Source organism: Rhincodon typus, unplaced genomic scaffold (assembly GCF_021869965.1).
Source record: "Rhincodon typus isolate 14 unplaced genomic scaffold, sRhiTyp1.1 hic_rhity00002935, whole genome shotgun sequence".
Lineage (NCBI taxonomy): Eukaryota > Metazoa > Chordata > Chondrichthyes > Orectolobiformes > Rhincodontidae > Rhincodon > Rhincodon typus.
In genome coordinates this window covers 7,171-20,357 of record NW_025968573.1, presented here as the reverse complement: position 1 = coordinate 20,357, position 13,187 = coordinate 7,171, and the positions used below count along the sequence as shown (strand labels likewise).

Below are 13,187 nucleotides of genomic sequence, written 5' to 3'. Positions count from 1 at the left end.
TGTTAATTATAACGAAATGAGTCACTTGTTTTAATTGGTTAAGCTTGTAATATTGAGAGTTTAGAATTTTTTCACTTTAAAGAGACAAACAATCAACTTGCAACTACACGAAAACACATACATAAATGTAACTATGATTGATGAAACTAGTTCCTTCCTTTCCCCTGCTAATTTAATGCAGATTTGCTAGGGGTCCTTGCTGTCTCCCTTGGTCTGATGTCACTCTCCCCTCACCTGGAATTTTGCTCTTTTGTCCAAGGCTGTAATGAGGCCTTAGTGAAACCCAAACCTTGGTGGCAGTAAACTGTTTAGTTACGTAATTGATAATACTGTAGAAAAGGTTAGTTTAGGACAACTACATCACAAATTCATACATCAAACTGGCAGCTGAAGGAGTCCAGTTTTATTTTCAATGAGTACTGCACCTACATCTTTTAAGATCCAAACCAAAACTGATGGCAAATTGTCTGTTTTACTTAACTGAAAGTATGCAGCTTTCCCTCCTTGTTCCTTCTTGGTAACTGCATCACCTCCAAGTCTCTACTTCTAAATATATTTGGGGAGGGAGGGAGAGAGAGAGAAAGATACATGGAGAAACAAAAATCAGTGTAGTCAAACTTGATTAATTGTTGTAATCATTTTTCACTGCCAACCTTTATGAACACAAAGCTACTATAAGACAATTTGCTATATTGAAATTAATCATGATTAACAAGGACCAATTTTTATTATGATCCCTTCAGTAGGTCTGAAGAGATGATGTCCTGACTTCACAATGATTCACAGTGTTATATGGGATAGAATTTAAGATCAAAACTGGGCATTCGTGAGGTCCTATGGACTATCAGCAACAGAACTGTATTTAACCACAATCTGTAACCTTAAGGCCTGGCATATTCTCCACTCTATCATTACCATCAAACTGGGTTCAATGAAGAGTGCAGGAGGGCATGCCAGGAGCAACACCAGCCATACCTGAAAATGAGGGGTTGACCTGGCGAAACTAACCCAACTTGCGTGACCATCAGTGGAAACAGCATAGAGAACTAAGTCATCCCACAACCAATGGATCAGATGTAATCTCTGCAGTCTTTCTACATCCTGTCATGAACTTTGATGGGCAAATAAATGACTAGCACGAGAGGAGACTCCACAAAGATCCCCATCATAAATGATAGGGGAAACCCAGTGTATCAGTGCAGAAGAAATGACTGATGCGCTCATATTTGTTTGCCTTAAGTGCTGACTTGATGATCTATCACACCCTACTCCTCAATATCACAGATACCAATCTTCAACTAATTCAAATCATTCCAACTGCTACCAAAAAATGCTGGAAGCAGTAGGTACATCCTGGCAATAGCACTGAAGACTTGTGCTCCAGAACTTGCTGTGCCCGAGCCCAGCCGGTTCAGTACAGCTACAACACTGGCATCCATGTGATGATGTAGATAATTGCCTGGGTCTGAACTGTCCACAAAAAGCAGGAGAAAGCCAAACTGCCATTTACCTTCCAACAGTCTACTCTTGAAATCAGTAAAATGATTTAAGGGTTATGAAGCAGCACTTGCTCAGCAATAACTTGCTCACTGATGCCCAGTTTCAGTTCTGCCACAGCCACCCAACTCCTGACTTCATGACAGCTTTGGTTCAAACGTGATTAAACCACATTCTAATCTTAAATATATTAGAGATACACCACCAGGGCGTCTCCCTCACAAGGTCAGACAGAACATTTCAAATGAAATTGGTTTCCTTTCTGAAATCAAAACATAAAAGGCATTCTCTAACAGTTTCAAGAAAAAAAAAAATTCTAAGCAACAAACTTGATATTTACAAAAATGTTCTTATCCACATCAGTTTTGGAATAAAGGTGAAGAAAACACAAACTCTAAAATGTACAAATCTAAGCATACTTCCCCTCAATTTGAAGTAGCGGCATCATGCTAGTCATGGGATACAGATTCCACAACAAGTGATACATCACAGTGCCAGAGTATAGTTTTAGCCATTTGTCCAAGGAGCCAAAAAAAAGGGAGTGCTTGAGCCAACTTCCACCCATCCTATAAACCTTGCAGAAAATGCAAGAACAAGGTGCATGCCCTCAGTTAGGGAAACTGCAAGACAGCACAATAAGCTAAGAAAGCTTTTTTTTTTCCCCCAAAACTCCCCTTTTGAAATACACGAACCTGGTTAAAAGTTCAGGATGTAAAACAATACACAAATAGCAGTGACAACAATGACATTTTGCATTTACAGTGTGCCTTTACAATAAAAACAAAACGTTATGTACCTTAATATGACATGGATATCACTGCACCTGTTAAGAAATAAAAAGAACTCACTTTCAAGGAAACACTTGTTTTCTGCTCAAAACTCTGACTCGGGAGTTTCCAGTTATTGTATGAAATGAGACTGCATTTAACACATTACATTGAGTAAGGAACTTCCCACACCAAACTTTCACCCAGGCAACTGAGAAAGTTCACCTCTTGAATCTTACAAATAGTTCACAACAGCTTTCAAACTATTCAAATCAATGCCAAGGATCATTCAATTGATTCTCTTAACACCATTATTTTCTTGGCATTGGTTGGTAACTTGAGTAGCTATTAAGGAATCTGAGATGATTTATGGGTTTTGGTAGATACAAAGCTGCAAAGTTATAAAAGTTAAAAGAATGTTGAACTTGACAACTAAATCATGTCAAAGGAAGTCATACTCAAAAAGCATTATGTTCTGTTCAGGCTACATCTTCATATTGTATCCAATTCTAGATCCTGAAATAAAAAGGAAACATTAAAGCCAAAGGGGCTAATCAGTGGCAAGTGGAATTCAATCTGGGTAATCGTGAGATGATGCACTTGGGCAGGACAAACAATGGAAGGGAATACATGGTGAATGGTAGACACTGGGAAGCACAGAGGTTTACATGTCCATTGCTTCATTAAGGTAGCAGAACAGGTAAAGTAGTTGAGGCAGCATATAGGATACTTGCCTTTATGAATCAACACATAGCATTTAAATTCAGCAGAGTGATGCTGGAACTTAAAATATTGGTTCGGCCACAGCTAAAGTATTGTGTGCAGTTCTGAAATCCACATTATAACAGGAATGTGATTGCCCTGGAGAGGGGGCAGAGGAGATTTACCAGAATATTGCTGGGCCAGAGAGTTTTAGTTATGAAGAGAGAGCGAAGAGACTGGGGTTGTTTTCTTTAAAGCAGAGAAAACTGAGGGGCATGAATCAGTTGTGTAGACATGAAGGAACTTTTCCTTTGGCAGAGGGATTAATGATGACGGTCTGGAAGTGCCAGTGTTGGACAAGGTCAAAAATCACTTGACACCAGGTTATAGTCCAACAGATTTATTTGAAGACACTAGATTTTGGCATGTTGCTCCTTCCTCAGGTGCAGTGAGAGAGAGAGAGGGAGAGAAGGTATCAAGACATAGAATTTATAAGTAAAAGATCAAAGGATCATACAATCGATGCAAATGTATTGAATAATCCGAAAATCGCTGGCTGACTCCCCACTGTTTAATCTTTAATCAGTTAGAAAGGAGATGCAGGTTTCGATTGATTAAAATGCAAATCCCAGAATTTCTTTCAAGTCACTGTCCCGAGATAACTAAAGGTTTTATCAATGTATACAAGACGTGAGATCTCAGGTCAGACGATGCATTTTAGGTGTGAGGTCTTGTTTAGAATCTATATTTTAACCTGGAGTCAGACTGGTTTTATTTCCGAAGCAGGAATTTACAAAATGCTCCATTGACTGACTGTCTACAAATTATGGCATTGTGTGGTGTGGTGTTGGGCATGAACTGAAGATTATTTCTGAATGGTTGATCATCTTCAGCTGTAAATACCTGGTGATGTTTTCATTAGCTATAGAATTCATATGCATCTCAAGAAATACTTTTGGTGAAAATATACTTTATTTAAATTTTATTAAATCTTACATAAAGCAGCAATCCTTTGCTGACAATTTCCTTCCACGTTCTGAATGTACAAGTCAGACAGTCAACAAAATGTTTACAGCCACTACAGTATATTCAAACTCCCAGTTCTGATGAAAGGTCATTGACCTGAAATATCAACACCACTTCTTTGTCCACAGATGCTTCCTGACAAGATAAGACTGTTCAGTAACTCCAATAAATCTTTACTCAAGTGGACAGACAATCTGAATAGACTGATGTCCTTTCCCTGGATTGCAACTGGGGAGCTCTTCCTGACTCATTTGAGATTCGGAAATTCCTCTATCGCTATCCAAAACATCTCCTAACTGCATGTCTGCAGGGCACAGCATGACTACCAAGGATATCTGGGCTAAGTATTTTGGGGTGGGGGTAGGGTTGGTGTGGAACAAAATGAAGGAAAGAGAATATTGAGCTAATGAGTAATGTGGGATTAGAAGGGCAGTAGCTTGGAAACTGGTCTGAATTTGTATGTAATCCACATTACAGGATGGAAGTCTATTCTGCTCCCTACCTGAGTCCAAGGAAACCCGGGATTGGTCAGTCTCAGTTTTAGTGAACGCTGCTCCGAGTAGTTATTATACACCAAGCTGTTCACAGGAAAGGAATGGAGAAACATCACATTGGTGAGGATGAAATGCATCATTGGACAGGGAAGAGACTTCATTTGTGGAACCAGTCATACTGTACTGGAGCCATGCTGTCAACATAATGAACTGAACAGGGAAGCAGTTTCATTCCTCATTGTGAGGAACACTATTCCTTTCATGGATATTAAACGGCCTGAATACCATCCAGTAATCCTGCCACTTCTCTAACATAACCCATATAATTCCAAAGAAACAGCCATCATGATCCAACAAAGCTCTGTAGGTAATTCATATTACAGAAGAATCTTAACACCAATTAGTTCTCTACTGGTAACTGAGATTGTTCCTGGTTAGTGTAGGAGTGCGCCGGCAGAAACCTTGAGCCAATGAGCTTTGTAGGTACCTTTCCCTTATTTCTTCAGGGCCAATATTAAAAACAAAGCTTGCAGCCCATCAGGCCAAACCCTGGATCAACAAATTCTTTTTATAGCACTCGAGGCTGCAGAGCGGTAACCCAGTTTTAGAACAAGAGTATCTCTTGAAGTTTGAACAGCCTCCTACCCCACAGGTTACAGGGATGGGCACAGGCTGAGAGACGGCTGGGAGGGGGGCTGGACATCCATGTGGAAAGGAGACAGTGATCCCTTCAGCGCTGTTGCAATATCTAATCATAGGATAGTGCATTCGTTTAGTTTTTCTCTCCCTCAGTGTTTTGACTTTGGCCTTGTTAGTTTTTGTCAGCCGTTCAATTGTTTGGTTTTTGTTGTCCTCTGCTTTCTTTGCAGCTTGCAGACGCCTTTTCCGAGCACGCTCAGCTCGCTTCACCATCATCTCCTCTGTCATCTCCTTCACTTTATAGCCCATGGGCAACTCCAGGAGGGGTTGGCTTTGCTGTTTATGTAGAAGGGCACGCTGCACAAACAAAAAGAAAATCTATTGAAGAACTTGAATCAACAGTTTAAGCATTTTTATGCCATGAGTTACCTGAGGTACACTTCCCAAAGGCAAATTTGAAACAGATTCAATAACAACTTTCAGGGACTGGATAAACGTTTGAAGAGGAAGTATTGAGAGATTGATGGGATTTTGAATACATTCATTAAAAATCGCCCCAATCTCCTCCAAGGAGAAGTACTCCAGCATCGTTCAAATAAAAAGGAGATCTATTGTTTGCGCTCAAAATCTGATTTCAAAACAGAATGCATCAGAAATACTCCCGACCTGTGAGGGAAGAACAAATGTTTGAGTCAAAAATGACTTCAGTGTTGAGGAACTGTCATTTTACTCAAACATCAACTCTGCTTCACTCTCTACAGATGCTGCCAGACCGGAGTATTACCAGCACATCGTTTTTATTTCAGCTTCTCTGCTCTCCCCAAATAAATAGCACAAAATGTCCTTTGTACTCTAAGGTCACAGTGTCCTTCCTAAAGTCAGCAAAATTGGACAGTGCTTCAAGGTGGGCCAATGCAGTGATTTACAAAAGTTTAAAGTTCCTTGCTTTTGTACTCTATGTACTCTTCTATGCTGTAACCATTGTTACAGTACACTGAAAATTAAAACTAAAGATTCAAAGTGCTTTAAAATCAGCCTTCTTTTTGTCCTATCAAGTTCAAATATTTGAACATATATCCTTCAAAATGTTAATTTTTGTTGTCTCTTCTCTTTCTTTCCAAATGCACTTCAAACTTGCTGCATTATTTCAGCTGCCATGTGTCTATTTCACCAGATTGTCTACTTCCTCCTAAAGCTTGTTACTAGCCTCCTGTGTTTTAAATTTTGCAGTTGGCAAAGAAAAAACAACGTTGTGCATTATGTTCAGGTTATTGATATTAAAAACATGAGGTATTTCTAATACAGACACCTTGGGGGATGCTACTGCTCATTTTCCTCCAATCTGAAGAATGACTTCACTACTAATTTATCCCTTAACCAATTTCTGTATCCACACTACCACTATCTCTAATTTTATAGACTTCAAATTTACTACCAAGTTTATTTTTTGAAATGCTGACACAGTTCATGTACATATCATCGTCTGCACTAACTTAATCGACACTTGGCTAATTCAGAGGTCAATCAAGTCAGTCAAATGTAATTTATATTTAACAAAGCCATAGCAGCTGCCACTTGTTAACACACATTTGAGACTCCACAGTGGCTGACTGAAACTGAACTATTATCACATTCATGAAAAGGAAGTTAAGCCATTAACCACCAAATCTAACTTTCTGTGGCAAGCTTAATGGAGCACGAACATGCACAATCGTGCAAGTTCTTAAAGATAACATTGAGACTAAGGACAAAATACCACCTGTGTGAAGCAAACAGTTGAACTGTGCAGACCAGCCAAAAGTTCTAGAAATACCTAACTTGTGGCATATCTCTTAATTCCCTCAAATTGCTGGCCAACGTATACATTAGTAACATGGTCCATCATTAACATGCTGTTATTTTTCCTGCAAGATGTGGCCCAACACTCACTTGCCTAGCTGTCAGCAGTGATTCATCAATCTCCTTCTTTAATTCTCCATTATCATCCAACTCTCCCTTCTCCAAAGCATCCAGCCATCGCTGCTCCTCATCCTGTTCTGGTTCCTGAAGGCTTTCTGAATCCAAGTCTGGTAAAGGAGATGGATCCAAGTTGCTCTCCTCATCTGCAAATGTTATAAATAATTCCGATCAAACTCAACTTTTTACTTTACTTATTCCAACCATGAACATATTAAGAAGGGGCTAAGGATAAAAGGAGAAGGTGCAGCAAGCTTTTTTGTTGATAAAAATTATTGTTTATGTCTTCCTCCTTAACTCTCTGTAACAGATGTGTTGTCACTGACATGAGGGGTCTAGAGAATTCTCTCAGATCTTTTATGGTCCTCCAGTTGAAATTATGTGATACAGCAACGATTAGTGATTCTAGAACAATGCCTCCCCCCACCCCGCCCAGGAATAGGAGGCAGAGAACCCACTTATGGGCAATAAGAAGCAGGTATGAATAAGGTTATGGAATTGGTGCAGGCCTGGTAGGCCAAAGGGCCTGTTCCGGTGTTGTATTGTACTGTATTATTCATTTGTTTAAAAAAAAATCAGCAATTTGTGAGGTGGACAAAGTAGTTCAAATTCTCCACACACCTTCAACAAATTTATCTTATTCAGCGAATTGTTAGAATGGAATAAACTACCCAAGATTCATTGGAGGTCTTGAGAATTAGAACATTAATTGAAGAGAAACGTTTGTAGAGCTACAGGGAAAAGGCAGGGTTATGGGACTAGCTGAGTTGGTCTTTGGGAGCCAACAAGGATGTAACAGGCTGAAGAGTTACCATAAAAGGAGCACAAAACAAGTCTGTTCTGACTGTATTAAATCACTAAGTTGCATCATTAATTTTGAAAAAAATAAAAAAAGAAATGCAAGTTTGTAGTGAGCATCCTTATTGAAATAAATTGCATGTCATGAAATTGCTGGCTTTACGCCATTAATGCAAATTAAACCCACTGCTGGTGGGTGGCTGATTAGTAATGGTGTGATTTATGGCCCTGGCAAGACACTCAATCGAAGAGCATCAGAAATTACAGCAAAGTTTTGAAGCCTCACTCAAGAAAATAGTAAAACTTGCCTATCATTTTTTAAAAAATGGTTTTCTCTGGCCTGGCGGCATTTTCTTCTAGTCTTGTCATTTACCCTCCATTCAAGTTGGAAAGCGGTCATTTCCAGAATGCAATGCTGTTTTGATTCTCAGAAATACAAAATTAGCTATTTATTTCAGAAAATAATTTTGAGACAGAATTAATTTGGAACATGGCACAGTGCAAATAAAGCAGAATTGGTATGTAAATAGCAAGTAAATGGGCTTCTAAAACTTTAAGTTTAATGTTGATATCACTATTTGTGCACCTTCTCTGCAGCTGTAACATTGTATTCCTCATGCTGGTCTATTACCCCAATGCACTTTGTACAATATGATCTGCATGCAAAACAAAAATTTTCACTGTACCTAGGTACATGATAAAAATCAAATCAAATCCAATCCAGTTAAGTGTGACACGCACTTTGATAGGATGAATGAGGAAATCATATTCCTTGGAAAATAAGTCTAAATGGGATACGGGTTCATTGGAATTTAGGAGTACAGATTCATAAGTCTTTACAAAAAGTAGCAAATAGCTTAAAAATACCATACAAATTATAAATAAAGGAGTGAAGATCATTGTAAGACAACAGAATTTGAAAACAGAGATCAGTGTGGAGCTGGAGGAACACAGCAGGCCAGGCAGCATGAGAGAAGCAGGAATGTTGAAGTTTCCGGTCGGGACCCTTCTTCAGAAACGTCAACTTTCCTGTTCCTCTGATGCTGCCTGGCCTGCCGTATTCATCCAGCTCTACACTTATCTCCGACTCCAGCATTGGCAGTTCTTACTATCTCAGAATTTGAAAACAGTCAAAGTTATATTAAAATTATATAACCTTGATGAGGCCACATTTACAGCATAGTGCACAATTCAGATTATTTTCTTGCCCCTTTTATCCAAAGGGAAGGGGAGGTTTCTTTCATAAGTTCACGACAAAGTTGCTGACCCGACAGTCTTTAAAGACCAACTACTGCTGACTCAAGGTTTCTTTGCAGCTCAACTAAGAAAATCCTGATAAAATCAGCCTTCAGAAAATGCAGAAAAATACTCCCACAGGTAAAACTGACCAACTGATATAATCCACCATACAGGAGAGCCATTGGCCTAATGGTATTGTTGCTAGACTATTAATCTAGAGATCCAGGTAATATCCTGGTGAGAGATAGTAGGAACTGCAGATGCTGGAGAATCTGAGCTAACAAGGTGTAGACCCTTCTTCAGAAAAATGTCAGCCTTCCTGCTCCTCTGATGCTGCTTGGCCTGCTGTGTTCATCCAGCTCTACACCTTGTTATCTCAGATTCTCCAGCATCTGCAGTTCCTACTATCTCTGAAACAATTTTAACCCGACTGCGAAGCCTCTTCTAAGGATGCCTACCGTTTTTCTGAAGAAGGGTCTAAACCCAAAACGTCAGCCTTCCTGCTCCTCTGATGCTGCTTGGCCTGCTGTGTTCACCCAGCTCTACACCTTTTTATATCTAATATCCTTTCAGTGAAGAAAACTGCTATCCTTACCTGGTCTGGCCTACACGTGACTCCAGACCTACAGCAACGTGGTTGACTTTTAACTTCCCTCTAGGTAATAAATACTGGTCTAGCCAGCAATGCCCATACCCCATAAGCAAACATTTAAAAAAGCCTAAGGCTGGTGAGGATTGCAGAAATATACAGGAGATTAAAGCACATTCCTTGATGTCTTTTCAGATCATTACAGTGCACAGACTTACCCAGCCATGCCCGATACTGGTCCAATGGCACTTCATCTGGTTCATCATCAACCATCAAAGGAGAGGGAGATTGCTTCAGCTCAGAAGCCAAAGAAAAGTGGGGCACACTGTGGCATGAAAAATAGTTAAGAATTACACGTGCAGTGGAAGTCAAGTTGAACACACTTATTATAAACAAAAAAAACTTGGTCAATCTGCTTCATTTCTTGGTCAATGAGGTCATCTGTGGTGTCTATTTGTGACTGTATCACTTAGCATACTTACTAACCAACAGAAGAGACAGAATACTGCAAATGAACCAGTCTATTCTAACATTACAATGGTACATTCCTCACTACCCTAGCCCATGGAATAATTGGATAATTGATTTAGAGTGGCATCCCACAATAAATTCTGGGATTTTTTTTTTTTAAAAAGCTTTGCTTAACTTTGTTTCGGGATACAGTTAATAAAGGGAAGGCCATGTTCATTATCTGTTGCCACCTGCTCTTTTAAAATGATTGCTATGGCAATTCAAGAAAAACAAAGTGGTTTGCTTAAGATGGTATTAAGAGTTAACTGAAATGAGTCTATGAATAAAGTGGCATTAGTTTAATCTAAGTTAGCAATTTTTGTAGTACAGCCCACAAATAGAATTCAATTTGCATGGAAAGGAATGTAACTCTTGACAGTTGGGCTGCTTGTCCATACCATAGCCACTGTCCTACCATGGAATTTTTGAAATTAATTTTACAGAGAACCCCAGAAATTGAGAAATTGACATTTTCCCTATGAGGACAAGCCATTTTCCTCTAAAATGACTCCTTACAAATATAGGAGCATTCCTTGATAGGGCATCATGGGGTCAAAAGGTGTTTAACTATTAAAAAGCAACGTGTAGTACGATCATGAAGATGTTACCTCTTTGTGCCCATAGTTTGACCACCCAGTTTGATTTTAAGTTTTAGCTGGGGTTTTCCAGTACCAGAGTCTGATTCCAAAGTTTCAGAGGAAAAGCCAAGCCCCACGTCCGCCTGGTGATGCTTCTTCTTGTGTTTCTTGTGTTTCTTGTGTTTCTTCTTGTGAGCACTGTGCCCGCCAGCTTCGTCTTCTGTAGACAAGCAAAGGAAGCCAGGTCAAATGGTGCCAAGGCAGCAGATTGAGTGACTAAACACCTAGCTCTCACCCAAAACTGCCTGCCACTCAAGCCGATAGTCAATACGGACTACAACAATACAAACTGCCCAAGAATAAACAAGACTGACAATGCCAACTCAGTTGTGCCTCTTATATGGCAAAATGCTCAACCTTAAAATGTTCTGGCTGTTAAATTAATTTACATTTGGTGCGCCTTCATGCACAGATTCATTGTTCTGAGGATGTACTGGTGTCATTTGGTACGATTATGCTTTCAGAAAAGAACTTGTGCTTCAATCAAGGGGTGGAGGTTAGATAGACCTTAGGTTTAGGGTAAAAGTTCGGCACAACGTCGTGGGCCGAAGGGCCTGTACTGTGTTGTACTGTTCTGTGTTCTAACCTGTTTGATGTTATGTCATACTCCTTATTTCTCATTGTTGCTACAACAAGCAACAGAACTATAAATCATACTTTGGTGTTCGAGAGTTCAAAATATCCTCCAGGCAAAGGCTTGGATAATAAACTGTAGTGCTGACTGTCCTGCGGCAGATGTGTCACATGCTCATTACACTTTACTGAACTTACAGTAAAAAGACTTTAAGGTTTTGGAGTAGAAAGACTTGCTTCATTAAAACCTGAAAACAAATTGTTAATGGTTTAGTTAAGCGTTCAAGCCATACAAACAGAAGGGGCTTGAGTTTAATCCCTGATTGGTGTTCAGTTAGATGCTCTTAGAATTGAAGCTAAGGCACTTGAATTGTTCTCATCACTTGAGAGTAGATTGGTTGTGGGAAGGTGGGGGTGGGGATGGGGTGCTGTAATTACAATAAAAAGACTATTGTTAGTTTAGCATTTTAGATGTTTTCACAAGTACTTCAGTGCAATTTACTCCCAAAAGTAGTTTCATCATCTGTTTAACAGGATACCTGCACTGCCCAAAACTAATCACTCAATAGTATAAACCAAGTATTAACAACAGTTATTCCACAGATCTGAAGCAGACACCTGCATCTTTTGCATAAACAATTTTTCGATTGCTTTTTCGATGAAGGGAGAAACATTTGCTAAAATGAGGCTAGCGACTAGTTGCTTTCTTATTTTCGACAACCAAGACCCACATTGAGATTTATTTAATTCTAACAACATCACAGGGTCATCTTACTTGAATCAAATTACACCCCACCATGGTGCACTGCTTCATGCTACTTCCAAGCCAGGCTGACTCTTGCCTCTTAGCTTTCTTTTTGGAAAGCTTATTAGCTATATCTCAGTTTCTTCCTACCTCTAACAACTAGAGATGAACAAGTGACTTCCCAACAAAATGGATACCTGATGCTTATTAATTACAAGAACAAACCAATTATGATGTTTGATCATTCCTTCCCACTGTACACCTTCCTTCTGCCCCAACTTGTCAACTCGCATGTCCCAAGGTTCCACCGTTTAGTTTCTCTCCTGTTCCTCATTTGCTTGATATCTGATGTTGAATTCATTTACAGGGTAATGACGATTTGCTCTTCTACCTCTTGCCTCCTTTATAGTATCCCGACACTCCACATCTACCTCTTTGCACCCTCTCCAAAGCCCTCATGTTCTTCCTGTAATGTGGTGGCCGGAACTGCACACAATACTGCAAATGTGGCCTAAATTTTTATACAGCTGCAATATGACTTGGCAACTTTTATACCCAATTCCTTGAGTGGAAGCCAGCATGCTGTTCACCTTCTTTACCACCTTATCCATCTGTTGCCACTTTCGGGAAGCGATAGACTTGCACCCCAAGATCTCTCTGTAAATCAATGCTTCTTAGGGTCCTGCCATTTACTATATGCTTTCCTCTTGTATTTGACCTCCCAAAATGCATCCCCTCACACTTGTCTGGATTAGGCTCCATCTGCCATTTTCTGCCCAACTTTCCAACTGATCTATATCCTGCTGTATCCTTTGCTAACTTTCCTTACTATCCACAAATACACCAATTTTCATGTCATCTGCAAATGTACTAATCAGACCTCCTACATTTTCATCCTTATTTACATATATCACAAACAGCAGAGGTCCCAGCATTTACACAGTGTGGAGCTGGAGGAACACAGCAGGCCAGGCAGCAGAAGAACAGGAATGTTGACGTTTTGGGTCGGAACCC

At 39.7% G+C, this 13,187-nt stretch overlaps 1 protein-coding gene across 1 annotated transcript; it reads right to left on the bottom strand.

The window, feature by feature from the left end:
• Positions 1 to 3,919: 3,919 nt before the first annotated feature.
• On the bottom strand, positions 3,920 to 11,015 carry ino80b (INO80 complex subunit B; the record flags this gene model as incomplete). The annotated part of the gene is made up of 4 exons (XM_048593487.1): positions 3,920 to 5,482; positions 7,055 to 7,227; positions 9,926 to 10,032; positions 10,826 to 11,015. Coding segments are annotated over 4 exons (929 nt in total), but the record flags the coding sequence as incomplete, so codon positions are not given.
• Between the last annotated feature and the right edge of the window lie 2,172 nt (positions 11,016 to 13,187).